Source organism: Nematocida ausubeli, assembly GCF_000738915.1.
Source record: "Nematocida ausubeli strain ERTm6 chromosome Unknown supercont2.1, whole genome shotgun sequence".
Taxonomy (NCBI): domain Eukaryota; kingdom Fungi; phylum Microsporidia; genus Nematocida; species Nematocida ausubeli.
This window is the reverse complement of record NW_026515634.1, coordinates 756,034-771,157: the sequence shown is the minus strand read 5'-3', so window position 1 is coordinate 771,157 and position 15,124 is coordinate 756,034. Positions and strand designations below refer to the sequence as shown.

General features: G+C 36.2%; 7 protein-coding genes across 7 annotated transcripts; 4 read left to right on the top strand and 3 right to left on the bottom strand.

Annotated features, from left to right (window-relative positions):
- Window positions 1–1,590: 1,590 nt before the first annotated feature.
- On the top strand, window positions 1,591–2,328 carry NESG_00491 (uncharacterized protein; the record flags this gene model as incomplete). The annotated part of the gene is made up of 1 exon (XM_053048143.1): window positions 1,591–2,328. One exon carries the CDS (start codon window positions 1,591–1,593, stop codon window positions 2,326–2,328), a length of 738 nt encoding a protein of 245 aa, XP_052905968.1.
- A 25-nt stretch (window positions 2,329–2,353) lies between these two features.
- Window positions 2,354–3,199, top strand: NESG_00490 (uncharacterized protein; the record flags this gene model as incomplete). Its single annotated transcript, XM_053048142.1, has 1 exon — window positions 2,354–3,199. One exon carries the CDS (start codon window positions 2,354–2,356, stop codon window positions 3,197–3,199), a length of 846 nt encoding a protein of 281 aa, XP_052905967.1.
- A 647-nt stretch (window positions 3,200–3,846) lies between these two features.
- NESG_00489 (uncharacterized protein) lies at window positions 3,847–4,344 on the bottom strand (the record flags this gene model as incomplete). The annotated part of the gene is made up of 1 exon (XM_053048141.1): window positions 3,847–4,344. The coding sequence occupies one exon, from the start codon at window positions 4,342–4,344 to the stop codon at window positions 3,847–3,849; it is 498 nt and encodes a 165-aa protein (XP_052905966.1).
- Window positions 4,345–4,362: 18 nt separating this feature from the next.
- Window positions 4,363–5,247, top strand: NESG_00488 (uncharacterized protein; the record flags this gene model as incomplete). The annotated part of the gene is made up of 1 exon (XM_053048140.1): window positions 4,363–5,247. The coding sequence occupies one exon, from the start codon at window positions 4,363–4,365 to the stop codon at window positions 5,245–5,247; it is 885 nt and encodes a 294-aa protein (XP_052905965.1).
- Window positions 5,248–5,602: 355 nt separating this feature from the next.
- Window positions 5,603–7,249, top strand: NESG_00487 (uncharacterized protein; the record flags this gene model as incomplete). The annotated part of the gene is made up of 1 exon (XM_053048139.1): window positions 5,603–7,249. One exon carries the CDS (start codon window positions 5,603–5,605, stop codon window positions 7,247–7,249), a length of 1,647 nt encoding a protein of 548 aa, XP_052905964.1.
- Window positions 7,250–7,779: 530 nt separating this feature from the next.
- NESG_00486 (uncharacterized protein) lies at window positions 7,780–11,073 on the bottom strand (the record flags this gene model as incomplete). Its single annotated transcript, XM_053048138.1, has 1 exon — window positions 7,780–11,073. One exon carries the CDS (start codon window positions 11,071–11,073, stop codon window positions 7,780–7,782), a length of 3,294 nt encoding a protein of 1,097 aa, XP_052905963.1.
- A 750-nt stretch (window positions 11,074–11,823) lies between these two features.
- On the bottom strand, window positions 11,824–14,892 carry NESG_00485 (uncharacterized protein; the record flags this gene model as incomplete). Its single annotated transcript, XM_053048137.1, has 1 exon — window positions 11,824–14,892. The coding sequence occupies one exon, from the start codon at window positions 14,890–14,892 to the stop codon at window positions 11,824–11,826; it is 3,069 nt and encodes a 1,022-aa protein (XP_052905962.1).
- Window positions 14,893–15,124: the final 232 nt, after the last annotated feature.

Sequence of the window (15,124 nt, the reverse complement as noted above, 5' to 3'; positions counted from 1 at the left end):
CGGGCATCTTTCATGAAGATTCAGAGAAATGGATTTTCGCTGTGCGCAGAGACAGCGAGGCGAGAAAAAATGATGTGCCACATTCTATCCAGAGAGGCTGTTGAAAGAAGTGCCTGGGAGGTGGAGAAAAAGGGAAGTGTCCCTAGGATAAGAACATATAATTCGATATTCCGGGTGACTGACGTATTTCCCAGGATTGATGCATTCAGAAAGAAGTTCTCTGCATGTTTTGCACAGAATAGGCCGCTATTTATCTTGCTCCTTGATGTGAAAAAGTGCTTTGACACTCTCCCTGTGGGTAACGGTCTTTTAAGAAAAATTCCAGGCCATGCAGAATACGCAGTCCACTGGTGGAATGAAATAGACAAAACTGGCCTTAGCATAGCGAAAAAGCAAGTTTTGTACCCAAATGAATCTGCAATGGAGCACAAGGGGCACTGCATTAGATTCATCTCTCACTCGTATAGAGATGCTTTCTCCCAGGAAGAAATTCTTGAGGCAATCCGAAAAGATGTTGAAGGAGCAAAGGTGCTCCATAATGGGCAGGAGTACAGAAGAAAGGAAGGGATATACCAAGGCAGCAGATTTTCATCCCACATATGCGGGTATGCAATGGCAGCAAATGATCCATATCTGATGGAGGGTCTTTGCGAAACAGAAATAGTCAGGTACGTGGATGATTCTCTTGTGCTGTCGTGGTCTCTCAAGGAAATTGAAGAAGTCTTCGCGAGAATGAAGAATCTTGAAGAGACCGGGATTAAGCTAAACAAAGACAAGTGCAAAATGTTTGTGTCTTCGCCTGAGGTAGGCATGAAGAATATTGTAGTTGCAGGGAAAGTGCAAATCCAGTACAAGGAGCACTTTACATGGTGCGGCATGCAGTTTGACACAAAGTCACTTTTCACTAAAATGGTCTGGTTGCCTGCAAGTGGAGTGAGAATGGGGCACAGCAAGAGACTGATCATAAGAAAAATCGCGAATAGCTTAAATGTAAAGCACATAAAGGACCTTATCTGCAAAAATAACCCAAATAAAGAGAAGAATATCCGGCTGTATATAAAGTGCCAAGTGGATAGAGTGCTGTGGCACTTAGAGCACCCAGCAAATTCTCAGCTAAAAGAAGAAATTCTATCAATTCTTCAGGAGAAGATCTGTGCAATATTCAAGAAGCACCAGGCAGGATCAGTAAAAAGGATACAGGAATTATTCCAGCGCACCTTGCTCATATGCAAGAACAAAAAAGAAATTGCCTAAATAGAAATAGTCAGAAAATAAACTATGCTTATTTTAGTGCAGCACACGCAAAGAAATAATTCAAGAATTTAAGAATTCAAAAGAATTTAAGTTGCACAGACGTAGTGTGCCATGAATAATTAGGACACAAAGAGTCTTAACAGACAATAAATAATAGTGCACTTTAGATATGTTGTAATTTGGTTTGGGTTATTCAGGAATTATTCAGTCTATGATACTTTCTGAATTCTCTGTTTAAATTTCTTTATTCCATTGGGCATCTGCTGTTCGTTGTAGACTGCATATTTATGCCGGTTTTCCTGCAGCTAATTCACTCTAAAAATTTGCACTAATTTTATGCCAACAGTTCTTATTGTAGACGCCTCTGCAGTTATCTCTTTAACACTCTCTGAGATGGGGTACACAAAAGGCTACCTACCACAAGTGATTGCAGACGAAATAAAGTGCCAAGATAGTTCAAAGCTTCTGTCCCTGCATATGTGCAAGCTAGAAATAAGAAATCCAACAGAAGAGTCAATAAAAATAGCAGCTGACAAAGCAGCAGAACTGGGATATACTGGACTAAGTGCGCAGGATATAGAGCTGGCTGCCCTGGCCCTGGAAGTCTCAAATGAGTACACGTCTATTTTCTCTTCTTGGCTTGGGCAGGATACCCTTGACTCCACAACAGAAGTAGTCGTGGTAACACTGGATATTGCACTGAAGAATCTTGTGACGCACTTAGGCCTGCAGTTGCACGACTCCTTCAAGGAAAACAATAAAAAGTATTTGCAACGGTGCTACACGTGCACACGCATATATAAGACAGATGTGAAGCAAGACTTCTGCAAGTCATGCGGATACCACACAATAAGTAAAGTGTCGTACACTGAGACAGACGGCAAGATTGAGCTAAATCTCAGCAAAAACTTCAAATATACAGAAAAAAAGATACACACGCACTACGGAAAGGAAATTCGCACACAGGACCAAAAGGAATACAAACAATATAAAAGAGCAGAAAGATACAAAAACAAGAAGAATGCAAAAGGACTCGAACTCATTATAGACCCAGAAGGATGGAATTGTTCATAATAAATAATTGTTTTCTTTGTTTAAAATGTATTTCAGAAAGAGAGGTACCACAGACAAAATTGGTCTCTGCCTAACATACGGCCTGATTACGTATATGGGGGCAATATCTGGGCCTTTTTTACTGTGGGATGAACTAAGGGACAGCCCAGTTACTCGCATGGGTCTGGTGTTTTTAAATGCAATGGTATTTCTTGACATATTTTTGCTAATTTATGTGAGCACAACGAGAGGGTATGTGGAGACAGAGGAGTATGTGCCGGGTGGGAAATTCTGCTATGACTGCAAGAAGGCTAAGCCTGAAAGAGCCCACCACTGCTCAAGATGCAAAACATGCATTAACAGAATGGACCACCACTGTCCTTGGGTTGGCTCTTGCGTGAATGCAAATAACTTGGGAAACTTCATTAAGCTCATAACCTGCATATTTCTGAGTTCTGTTTTGTGCTTAGGTCTCCATGGGTACGCATTCCATAAGAAAGTGCAGGTTTTGCAGGACCCTTTTTCTGTAAGCACAAAGATCTGCATGATTGGGCTGAATATATGCTTGCTTACGCTTATATCGTGCGGGGTATTATTGATTCTCATACGGCAGCTAAGGCTTCTAGCTCGAAATATAACGTATTTAGAGTCCTTGCAGATAAGAATTTTGAAAAGACTTGGGGTGGTTGTGCCACATAACCCGTACGACAAGGGCACACTGCACAACATAAGAAATTCACTCGGCGGAATTAAGGGGTTTCTTTTGTGCCAAGAGCCAGAGGATGCGCACGAATTCGGATACTCCGAATACTGGCCACCCATGCGCATGTCCAAGTCTGTTACAAGCAGCAGGGTGGCAATTAACACAGACGGCACGCGCAATGTAGAGTAAAATATGTAAGTATTTTGTGCAAGCTCCGGATATATTGTAGATCTAGTATCTGGTGTGCAGGCCAGAAGTAGAAGGCATAATTGCCGTGTGCATGGTAGAATTTAGACTATGTAAGAATTAGTGGGTTATTAAAAGGCCATCTAATTTTTACTCTGATATTTAGTCTTACCATTCTACTATTGTTGTATACTAGATTTAATTAAATCATTCAACTGCATATCCTGTTATGTATCATAAGATATTATTTCTTGATAGAATAGATATACGATTGTTGTGGCTCTTTAATGGAGTATTTTATAGGATTATTTAGGCTGTGCACTCTGCAAGAAGCACCCTTTGGGTGTCATGCAACAAAGAGTGCACTAAAAATTACTTTGCTGCGATAAATAAATAGAAAAAGTCATAATTATGCATATAGTGGATTATTGTATATAATACAGCCTGAATACTCCTTCTATGCACCTTATTATAAAGAACCTTCTAGATAGCTTATTTCTAGTGGAAATTAATTCTATCCAAATATTCTACTCTAAATATACCATAGCACGATTCCCCACTTAAAATAGATTCTTTAATAAGCTTAGTCTTCTGCAACTAACTTCTGTTCTCCTGCTGTGGCACTGGTATATTATCTAGTAAGTCTTTATTCATTCATCTACTAAGTCCTCACTTAATGCACAACCGGATGCATCACTTATTGAGGCTTCTTCTGATACTAAATCTTGTTCGTCTGTTACACCAGATGGCGCAGTTTTTACTTCTTCTGGATTCTTTTCTGGAGCTGCAGTATTTTCTTTCTTTTGTGCTGCAAGTACTTGCTCTAGTGGTGCGCATGTCTCAAAGCAAAGAACCACTTTGCACATTCTGCAGATGGTTTTAGCCTCTCCACAGGGCTCACACACTATGTTATATGCCTTTGTTATGCTTTTTTCTAGGCACACTGTGCATCTAGATACATGTGTTTGAATTTTGTACTTTCTGTACTTCTTTCTCCAGTCAATTTTGTCAGTGCATCTTCTGCACAGCCCAGATATTTTTATTGCTGCAATTTCCTTGGTCAGTGATGAGTTTGGATTATGCCTAAATGCAAATGTATTTTGATGCGCTTGTTTTCTCTTTGTCTGTTTCTTTTCCTTTGAATCCATAAGAAAATTTGCACTTTCATGAAGAAAAACCCCTTTCAATGCAAAAAGCAGCAGGAGACCACAATAGAAAAAGTCATCCAGGGCGTGCTTGCTGAAGAGTGCGAGGAAAGTACAGACAAAAATACAGAAGACCTGGATAAGACAGAGGAAGTATCTGCGGTCAACGAGACGGACGTACTAAAAGCACTCCAAACTCATAAAAAAGAACAAAAGATACTTTCAGAAATACCTTTAAATTATATTTATAATTACACCCGGGTGGTCTCTGCAGATGAAGAGATTAAGAATAGGCTAGAAGAAACAGTAAAGAACCTTTTGTATTATCAAGTGCCAGAGTCACATATGTTTAAAAAAGAAAGCAGTTCTGTCTATAATAGTATTTTTGTTAGCTGGAGACAAGGCCTTACAGAGCTATTCTCTGAGTACAGAAGAGCAAACACGCAGGGAAGCAAATTTTCATTCTATGTATACTCTGACAAGCTTGTCTACTACTTTCATACAAACAAGTATAATGGCTGTGATAAGCCATGCTGCCATAAGGCAGGGTACTCTCTGTATATTTCTGCAAAGAACATGAAAACAACGGATATTTTGGAAAGATTTGAAAGCAATTTTGTACAGAGCGGCGACGAGTTTTACTTATCTGGGAAAGAAGTCTTGTTTATTCTTGATACAATTCTAAACACGCAGGTAAGCACAATACAGTCACTTCCTTTGGTTCTATCAAAGTATCCTTTTGTGAATTCAATACTGAAAAAGCCTACATATACTGTTAGATCTGAGAATAGATCAGGAAAGAAGGCGTTTAGAATTATTATTAAAGGATGGATAATTACAACAGACATTGCGTTTGTTAATTTGTCCACACAGATAGAAATGAAGCACATTGATCTAATGAAGTAGTGGTTTCATCTATGCAGGATATAGTGCATACTTTGGCTAGATTTGGCTGTATAGGCTTCTTTGTTTGCCTAGCAACTATTAAGCGTAATCTACAAATATAATATTTAAAACGCAGTCTCTTGTTTAGACATACTCTTTGTGCGCTGTGGCCAGTATAGCCCAAAACGGATGCACTTAATAAATCTATTCATATGTGTTATAAAGGCCTGCTATAAAAAATGAAAAAAATACTGCACAGAGATAAAATAGGCTAAGTGCGGTGGGAAAGCACTAGGCTTACTGTAATCTCTAAAGTTATAAGAATAAATAGCTGTTTTTACCTATAGTCCGTTTTCTTAATGAAAATATTTTATTTATGGAGGTTATGATGAAAAAGTCACTAAGAAAAAGGATTACTTTGGTATTTCTATGCAGCTTTCTTCTATGTGCAGTCTATGTCTCTGGCCGTATTTTGGAAGAAGATATTGAGCAGGCGGCTGACTATTGGAAAAGAAAGGTTAAATTGTTGAAAGATACTTTTGAGCGCAGAGACAAGTTTCGCGCGCTTATTAAAAAAGAAATAAATCAAAGAAAAGTCCATAATATCCTGCAGGAAATAGAGATAGATCTTGCTCCTGGCAGAGAAAGTCTGAAATCTATGAATAAAGACTTAGAAAGAATTTCCAGCTTGATAAAATCAATAGCAGATATTTCTAGCAGTAAAAGTAACAAAATTCCTATTGATAAAAGGGCATCGCAGATTGAAGATAACATATCCAGCATAGATATGCTTCTTTCCCAACTGTTTTTTACATTTGAGATAGGATGCTCAATTTTGGAAAATATTGACAGGCAGTTTCTTGAGATAATTAAGATGCACTACACTGAGAATAATAAGTTTGCTTCTTTGGAGTCTTCGCCTATTTGGTATTTGTCCAAAGCAAACAAACCAGTGGCAATTGAGCTAATACAGTACTTCTTCTTAATTAACCCGAAAAAAATGATGGATTGCAAAGCCTTAGAAGGGATGGCGCGCGATCTGCATGTAAGAATGCCGCATATTAGTGAAATGCATTTTGGCCAATATGTTTCTCTTGTAAGATCATTGTCAGTGGTATATTCCAATGATATACTGCATGCAGCGGGTGTTGGAATCGATAGCTTAGTGCATAACTCATTCTTTTCTCTCAGTGCATTCAAGAGCCAAAATTCGTATGCTGAAACATACGCGCACCTTCTTAAACTATGCAAGGAGTCTTCTTCAATACAAATTGAGTCGAAAAAGATAAACCAGAAATCCATACTAAATATGATATGTCTTGAGTATTTTTTATCCGGTGGGCTAATTAATCACAAGAGAAACACTTTGTTAAAGGTGATAGAAACAATAGTGAATTCTTTGCATATGATATATTTAACAGATAAAGGGGAATCGAATATAAACCGTGTAAAAAGCTCAAGAGATTCGCTGCTTAGCCTATTTAGTATGTTGTGGGAGGTACGCGATGAGTCATTTTCAAATGTCTCGAATATATCCCGGGCATGCAATGAAATGGAAATAAGCCCAAAGGCAGTCAGGTTTATAAGGAACGAATTAATTAAGTGTAGATGGATGTATTCATTGGACTTTGCAGTAGAAAACACTCTGCAAATGAAAAAGTACAATATTGTATTTGGTAAGATGATTAGCTTGTCGCTTATCCATCCCTTATGGTATGCTTGCATAGAAAGCACTACTTTGAAGGAAAGCATACAAAGATACAATACAGATATATATACTTCAGTACTAAGGATGACAAGAATACAAAGTGCCAATTCAGATGCAGTAATATATCCCAGCCTAATATTTAATACTGAAAAAGGAAAGATGCCAGATGTTATGCGATCCTGTATTGAGCTGTGGTTTACATCTGATATTAAGGTGGTTATAAGTGAGCCAGCTTGTCACTCTAATGTCTGCAGGGTTGTCACTAGATTTGTTGAGTTTCTCTCTCCTGGCAGAACAATATCCTTTATATTTTAATTTGGCGTGTACCAAATTGTCTATACCTACTATAATAGCTAGTCATGCCACCTAAGAGGCGAATATTATTCGATCTATATAAACTTTAGCAATTGCAGCGCCAAATAATCCAATGCTTATTGGGTTATTTAAAATTGGTGTTAATAAACCAACCTTAGATAATTTTATATAAACATGTATTAAGAAAATAACAGGTCCATCTATAGGCCCATGGCTTAAAGAGCCCCGAGAGTTATATTATTACAAATATTTGTTAAGAAGTGTAGTAAACCTACTACTTCTGCAAAACTTTCTTTCTGCTAAATAGGAAATAAAATAGAACAACTGTAACAATATTTTCCTAAAGTTACGTCCACTGTCCTATTATATAGTCCAAATTTACTCCTGCAATGTATTTAAAAATGACAGAGTACTTAAAACAAATTTATTATAAGTGCAGAAGCCAAGAGTATTTTTTCTAAAAATAAAAGTTGTTTGCTTAGCACTTGGAATTATATTTAGCCACTATTTTTTGGGTTATTAAAGCTTTCTTACCAAAAAGCATATGGAAAATAACGTCGAATTTTTGAAAACCTTTCCATACTCTCCCTATCTTTCTTAACACACACTAGGTCTTCTATCTCTTTAAGCACATTTTTTATCTTTCCAGTCCACTTGTCACTACAATAATACATATAGGCACCATCATCGGTGGCGATTTCTATATCAATTAAGTTATAGCATTCTTGTGCTATATTAGACCATCTTGTATATTTAAATGTTTGTGCGGAGCAAATAATCCACATCAAAGGCCGGTTGCCAAATCTCTTACAATCACTAGCTGTATACTTAGTTTCTACTCCCTCCATAGATTGAATAATTTTAGTAATATAGTCCATAGTGGTTCCATTCAGTGTTAAAATCTCGATAAGCAAAGGTTCGGATAGAATTATAGAAACCTGGTCTTCAGGAAGATCATTGGATTTGTAGTTATCATTACTACATTTTCTTTGCAAACTAATCATTAAGTCAGTTAGTATATTGGCATACGTTGTCTGCGATACAAATTTTGTAATTTGTGCTAAGTATAATACATCACGTATTGTGGATGGAATATATTTTTCATCTATACTCTTGTCTATTCCTGTTAGCGGATAATGCTTATCTACTGGGATGTGACTAAGAAATATAAACATTGTATTTCTAATCTCACTATCCATAAAGCAAGCACTGCCCAAGATGTTATCTGCTAGGCGTAAAAAAGGATGATTTTTGTCAAGTTTTTTTTCCATTCCATATAGAAGCAGCAGCCATACATTTTGGTTTATGTGATCCATATTATGGATTGGAGGATTAAGCAGGAGAATATCAACAACCCTGTGCTCTTTTCCATACAAAAAAGTAGGACCCACATGTTTATTCAGTGTAGAGGGGTTCCTATTCTCTTCTTTGGGTTCACTTGTCTTGATACCTTTATCTGTATAGGAACTAAGCATCCCTATAATAGGCGATTCTGTAGATTCGTATATATCCTGCTTAGTTTTATTTAACTCGATATGATCTTTTCCCAGTTCCGAGCCAATTCCAATCGAAATACTAACTGAATAGTGATATTCGTCTTCCAAATGCTCATTTAGTTTATATTCGATTTCTATTCTTTCTTCAAGATCACTGTACTTTTCATTAGTAACCCATTTATGCTTAGATAGACATAACTTGATATTGTTATTGAATGAAAATCTCTTAATAATTTCATTTAGATATTCAAATACATCATCTTCTAGGCATTTCTTTCTAGATTCACATCTAGTTCTGTACTCACTTGTAAAATCAAGGATAGAACCTTGATTTCTTTGATCATTCTCCTTCTGCAATTCCTCTATCTCTGCCTCCACCATAGCTAAACGTTCTTCAATTTCTGGATTTTTCTCTTTAAACAATTCTTTTTCCTTAAGCACTATTTGTTTCTTCTCAAGAACTTTTTGCTTCTCTTTAAGAAATGTTTGCATCCTCTGGATTTTTTTATTAAACATGTCTATGAGATCCATTTTAATATTCGCCTTTTCGCTAAACTCATCCATATCTGTAACCTTATTGCAATTACTAATAATAATCTCATCATTATTTATCGCATCCATCAAGTCTCTAAGCCTATCTATCTTCAGATTCTTTGTATCACTGAAACCTGTTATCTCTTTAATAACATACAGCATATTGATCATGCCGAGCGCAAGCTGATTTCTGTCTGGTCGCATATAGCGTATTTTTGGATTGGGCAGGCCCCCCACTACTTTGTTCCAGTCATTGTGCATTTCCTTTCCTACTCGTTCACGCACGCTCGAATATTTCTTGAAAAAGCTTTTCAGCTCCTCAGACGCAGACTCTATGTGGTCAACTCTGTATATATTATTCTTAGCATCATATGCAATAGACATTAGGATGGCTAGAAGCACTGTCTCTGCAGGGTCAGTAAATCCAGACGATAGTGCGGGCTTAGCATCCTCTTGAATATGCTTGTCATCTAGGGAATTTATTCCAAGCGCAGGAGAAGAAGAGCTCAAATTGTTTGTCTTCATTGGGACAGGAACAACATCTGAAGCTACACCTACATATAAAAGATCTCCGAGCAAACAAATATAATCATCTTGCAGAGGCTTTTTCTTCATATGAGTTATGTCGATCTTCTCTATATCAAATGGGCGATTCTCTTCTGACACTATGGATTTGAAAAAAGCATTATCCCTCTCAGCTCTTCTCTCTCCTTCTTGCTCTATATATCTACTTATTAGATATCTTGCAATGTTTTCCATCTTCTCTTTTCTCAAGGATTCTTCTTTCTGTAGCATCCATTCGCCTAGCAAGCAATAGGCTGTGTGAATGAATAAAACTGCCTCTTTGGTAGTTTCTAGGCAGTAGTGTATATAGGTTTGTATAAGGAAGGCTGGGCTGTTTACAAACTGAGCTTTCTCATGCATATCACAGTCAGATGGCTCTGAGCTATCTTTCTCTTCTATAAAGACCTTATTTTCTCTGTTTTCTATAAAGAAGTTTATAACTTCAATTGCCTTTTCTTGCAGCACCTCTTCAAACACATCTGTAGACTCTGTTCCTTCTTTGCTAGTTTTAACCAACACATTCATGTTGAGTCTGAAGTGCTCTTCTTCGCTATTTGTCTTCCTCAGAACGAGCTCTGTTCTGTTATAACTTTTATTAAATGAGAGTGGTACACGCTTTCCCTCTGCAAGCATTAGCAATGAGGCAAGTATTTTGTACTTATGCTCTTTTACATTAGCACTATTAATAAATGTATAGAAAGAGTCAAGATCGTCTGACAATATGGACACACATTCACCTAGTGAGGGAAACATGTTAAGAAGCGTATTAAAGTACTCTTTTTTGTACTTGAGCAAGCCACCTTCATATAAAAGCTCATTATCATCACGTACTTTGTCCAGACTGCAGTCTCGTGAATTTATGTAGTCAGTAGATTCATTGTAAAACTTATCATGTGTTATAGAGTGGTCTAGCTTTATCTCAGGCGAAAAAAACCTCTTTCTGTGCATAAACCCAATGTTTCTGGCTTCTTCTTTTAGCACTGGCATTATTCTACTATCTACGCCGACTTCTTCTGTTTCTTCAGAAATAGCAGCAGCTTTTATCTGGACATTTCTTAGCTCATCTACTGTCAATACTCTGTCCCACACATGGCACAGTATAGCTACTCCAATGAGCATGTATATCTTTGCTCTGTAGATAGCTCTTTCCTTCTCCTCTTGTCTTATCTTGTGAGTTCTTAAGTCTTCTGTTCCTACTTCTTTACTCTTCAATTGTATATCTAATTTCATATTCTTATCTAAAAAATTTCAATATTTATATTTTTGAAAATTCCACTTTATCAGAGATTTCTTTTTATTACGGAGTTTTCCAATCTGAATGATAGAATTGATATGTTCAAAAGAGGGGCAAAGTTCCAGTCAGGAGGTAGTATAATATACGGGGTAGTTGCCAAGAGAGGTTTATATTTACTATCTGGATGTTTTTGGTGACTGTACCCTTTTCTATTCTTGTTAGATGTATTTCTTACTGCTAGCATGTACCGCTTCTTTTAATATTTTCATACGCTTAGTGGTCTTTTTATTTATAGAATTCTTTCTGGAATTATTTTCCATCTGTGATGTTCTCTCATGGCCTTGGGATAATGATGTAGTGGTTTACTACACTTTATACACACCATATACGTTTATTGGCCTGATACAATCCAAATTCTAGCTAAAATACTTTTACAAAGCTTCTTCAAGTAGCACAGCTAAAATTAAAACATTTTATTCATAGGAAATATGCAGTAACCAGCTGTTAATATGCCAGTGTACAAAACCAAATAGACTCGCTTTAGAATAATTCTAGCCACTGCTAGTTAGTGCACTCTTAAGTGATATATTTTAAAATAGCCTATTTACACAGGCACACACAAGAAGTATAACACATTTTTAAACCACTTTGTTTATTTAAAGCCTTCTTACTTGTACTAAGATTCATTGGGTAATTTTAGAATTTATGCAAACTTATTCGCACTCTTCTCTACCTTCTTTAACACATCATGTGTATCTTATCTCTTTAAGCAGTTCTGGTATATTTATGTCTATACCCCATTTAGAAGAAAATGTCTCACTATTAATTTTTTCTATCTCTGCTATGTCAATTAATCCCTGGCATTTTTTTAGTTTAGTAAAAAAACTCTTATGGTTACTTTCCTTTATGGCCCAAATAAACCATAGCAGGAACTGGTTACTATGCTTCTCATAATCGGCAACTGAATGTTCTTTCTCTATTTTCTGCATAGATTGAACAATTTTAGTAATATGCTTAATATTGTGTCCATTCCGTGTCAAAATCTTTATAAGTAAAATTCTTTTGTCCTCATCCAGCTCTTTAGCAAATGACTCCAAACTTGAATAGTAGCTATCTTCCAAGCACGTTTCTCGGAATTTAATCATTAAGTCTGTGATTATATCAGCATATTTTTTATGGCTTATGTATTTTGCATCAGTTGCTAATATTAATACATGTTTTAATGCAGTTATAAAACAATTAGGGCGTTCTTTAAATGCATCCATGTCTATGGGTGTATTTGGATAGCACTTGTCTGCTATCTCCAAGCTATGCATTATAAGCACTTCACCTTTAGTAGTATTAAAATTATGGCAAGAATTTTTCATAATATTCTCTGCTAAACATGCAAGAGGATGGATTTCTTCAAAATCTTGGCCTTTTGCGAATAGAAATAACCCGCATAGAATTGTTCTTCTATCCTTACCCAAATAGATTTGTGGATCAAGCAGAAGCGTGTTAATACTCTCGCTCCAGTCGGCATAGCTATGCTTGGGCTGCTCTTGTTTATTCAACTTAGAGTTTTTCTTACATTCTTCTGCCTTTTTTCTACTTAACTGTATTTCTTCACCTACATATAATTCAACTTTCTCTATAATAGACAATTCCTTCTTTTTCTCTACCTTCTTCTCTTGCTTTTTCTCTTTCTTCTTCTCTTTCTTCTTTTTCTTTAATTTTAGCTTTTTTGATATTTCTTGTAAGTGAAAAGCATTAAAATTGGTTGTCCATGCCAGTTCTTTACCATCATTAGAACAATCAGGACATATATTAAATTCATAACAATATGAATAAGTTTGGAAATCATCCCTGTCCTGTTCATTAATGGGAGTATAAGATATTTTTAGGCCCCCAAATACATCACTGCAACCATCTTTAAAAGACATTTTAGAGTTAATGGATGTCTGAACACTAACATCATAACCTAACGCAATTTTCTTAATTAGCTCAGTCATATATGCGCTTATTATACTCTCAAGTCCTTCCTTCTTTTCTTTCTCTATTTTATTAGAGTCATCTACGGAACCATTAATGTTCATATCATCCACCCTTCTTCTAATCTCATTTATCTTACTTAAGTCACATATACCTGCTATCTTTGAAAATCCATACAGTATATTTATCAATCCTGGCATAAGTGTTTTTCCATCTATCCACATATATTGTGTTCCCTGGTTATTTTCTCCAAACACTACATCATCTACCCAGTCTTGGTGCATTCTCTTTATGATTGCCCTGTCTGTGGGGGCGATCATGTACTTTCTGAAAAAGCCTCTTAGCTCCTTAGAGGCAGACTTTACATCGTGAACTGTATATATATTCTCATTTTGTCTATATGCAGCTGAGCAGAATAGGCCAAACAGTGCTGTCTCACAATAGTTAGTCTGGCCCATACTGCTATCCATATTCTCTTTTTTAGAAGCAGGATCCTCAAGTGGTTCGAGACATAGCTTATGAAACACTTGGTTTCTGAAATCATTGTACAGAGATCTTTTTGCCAGATGAGTTATATCTATTCTTCTTCTTCCAATTGAAATATATTTCTTTGGTATATTGCATTCGGCACACACACTCTTTTTTTGCACTGCAGCTTTGTTATTAGGCTTTTTATCTTCTGGTTTGACACATATCTCCTCCATATACAAACTTAGAAGATTATTCACAGCCTCTTCTATGCGCACTTCTCTTGAAACTCCTTCTTTCTTATCTATAAACTCATTTAGTAGATCATGCACTGTTTGAATGAATAAAACCATCTCCTCAGTCTTCTCTATGTAGTGATATATATAAGCTTGTATAAGGAAGCTAGGGCTGTTTAAAAACTTGTTATCCACAAGCTTTCTACAGAAAAGTGACTGTAGAGTGGGCTCCTCTTTTTTGTAAACTGGATTTTCTCTGCTTTCTATAAAGAAGTTTATAACATTAATTGCCTTTTCCTGCAATACCTTTTCATGCACGCCTGTGGGTTTTTTCTTATATTTATTCTTGTTAGCCATAAAAGTCATATTAATTCTGAAGTGCTCTTCCTTTCCATCTGCCTTCTTAAGAACCAGATCAGTTCTTTCACCTTTATTAACTTCCAGTGGCACATTCACTCCTTCTGCAAGAAGCAGCAGCGAGGCAAGTATTTTGTGCTTATTCTTTTCTACAGAAGCTCTGTTAATAAATTCATAAAAAGAACAAACATCTTCTGAACATATTGACGCAAATCCACCTAGCGAGGGAAACAGCTCAAGAAGCATGTTAAAATATCCATTATTGTACTTGAGTAGACCATCTTCATATAGAGGGTTATTACGTAATCTGTCCTGGTTGAATTTTCGTGTATGTTTGTAGATAATAGAATCACTTGGAATGTGCTTATCCGAGTTATCTTCATTGCACGCCTCTATATTTTCAGAGTCTTTTTTGAGAACTTCTATAGAGTGGTCTAGCTGTATCTCGGGTGACAAAAACCTCTTCCTACTCATAAATCCAATATTTCTAGCTATTTCTTCTACTGTGAATTTCTCTCCACCTTGGCTGCCTTCTTTTGTTTCTTCAGAAATAGCAGCAGCTTTTATCTGGAAATTTCTTAGCCTGTCCACTGTCAATACTTTGTCCCACACATGGCACAATATAGCTACTCCAATGAGCATGTATATCTTTGCTCTGCAGATAGCTCTTTCCTTTTTCTCTTGTCTTATCTTGTGTGTTCTTAAGTCTTCTGTTTCTACTTCTTTATTCTCTAATAGCTGGTTCTTTCTCTTCGAAAGATTAGACTTCATTATACTAAACATTCTATAGCTTACTTTTTGTTGTCTATTTATAGACCATAAAATTAGCAATTTATCAGTATTCTGTGCTTATAGTTAAAATTAATATACTTTTAATTAAAAGTATTCCCGAATTAACTCTAATTAATTTAATTTTAGCAGAAAAAAACAAAGCCTCTTATATTCTAGTAGTCTACAACGAAATCTTGGAAGGCAAAGACCAGCATACATCTGCATTTCTAACTCTGGGAAAGAA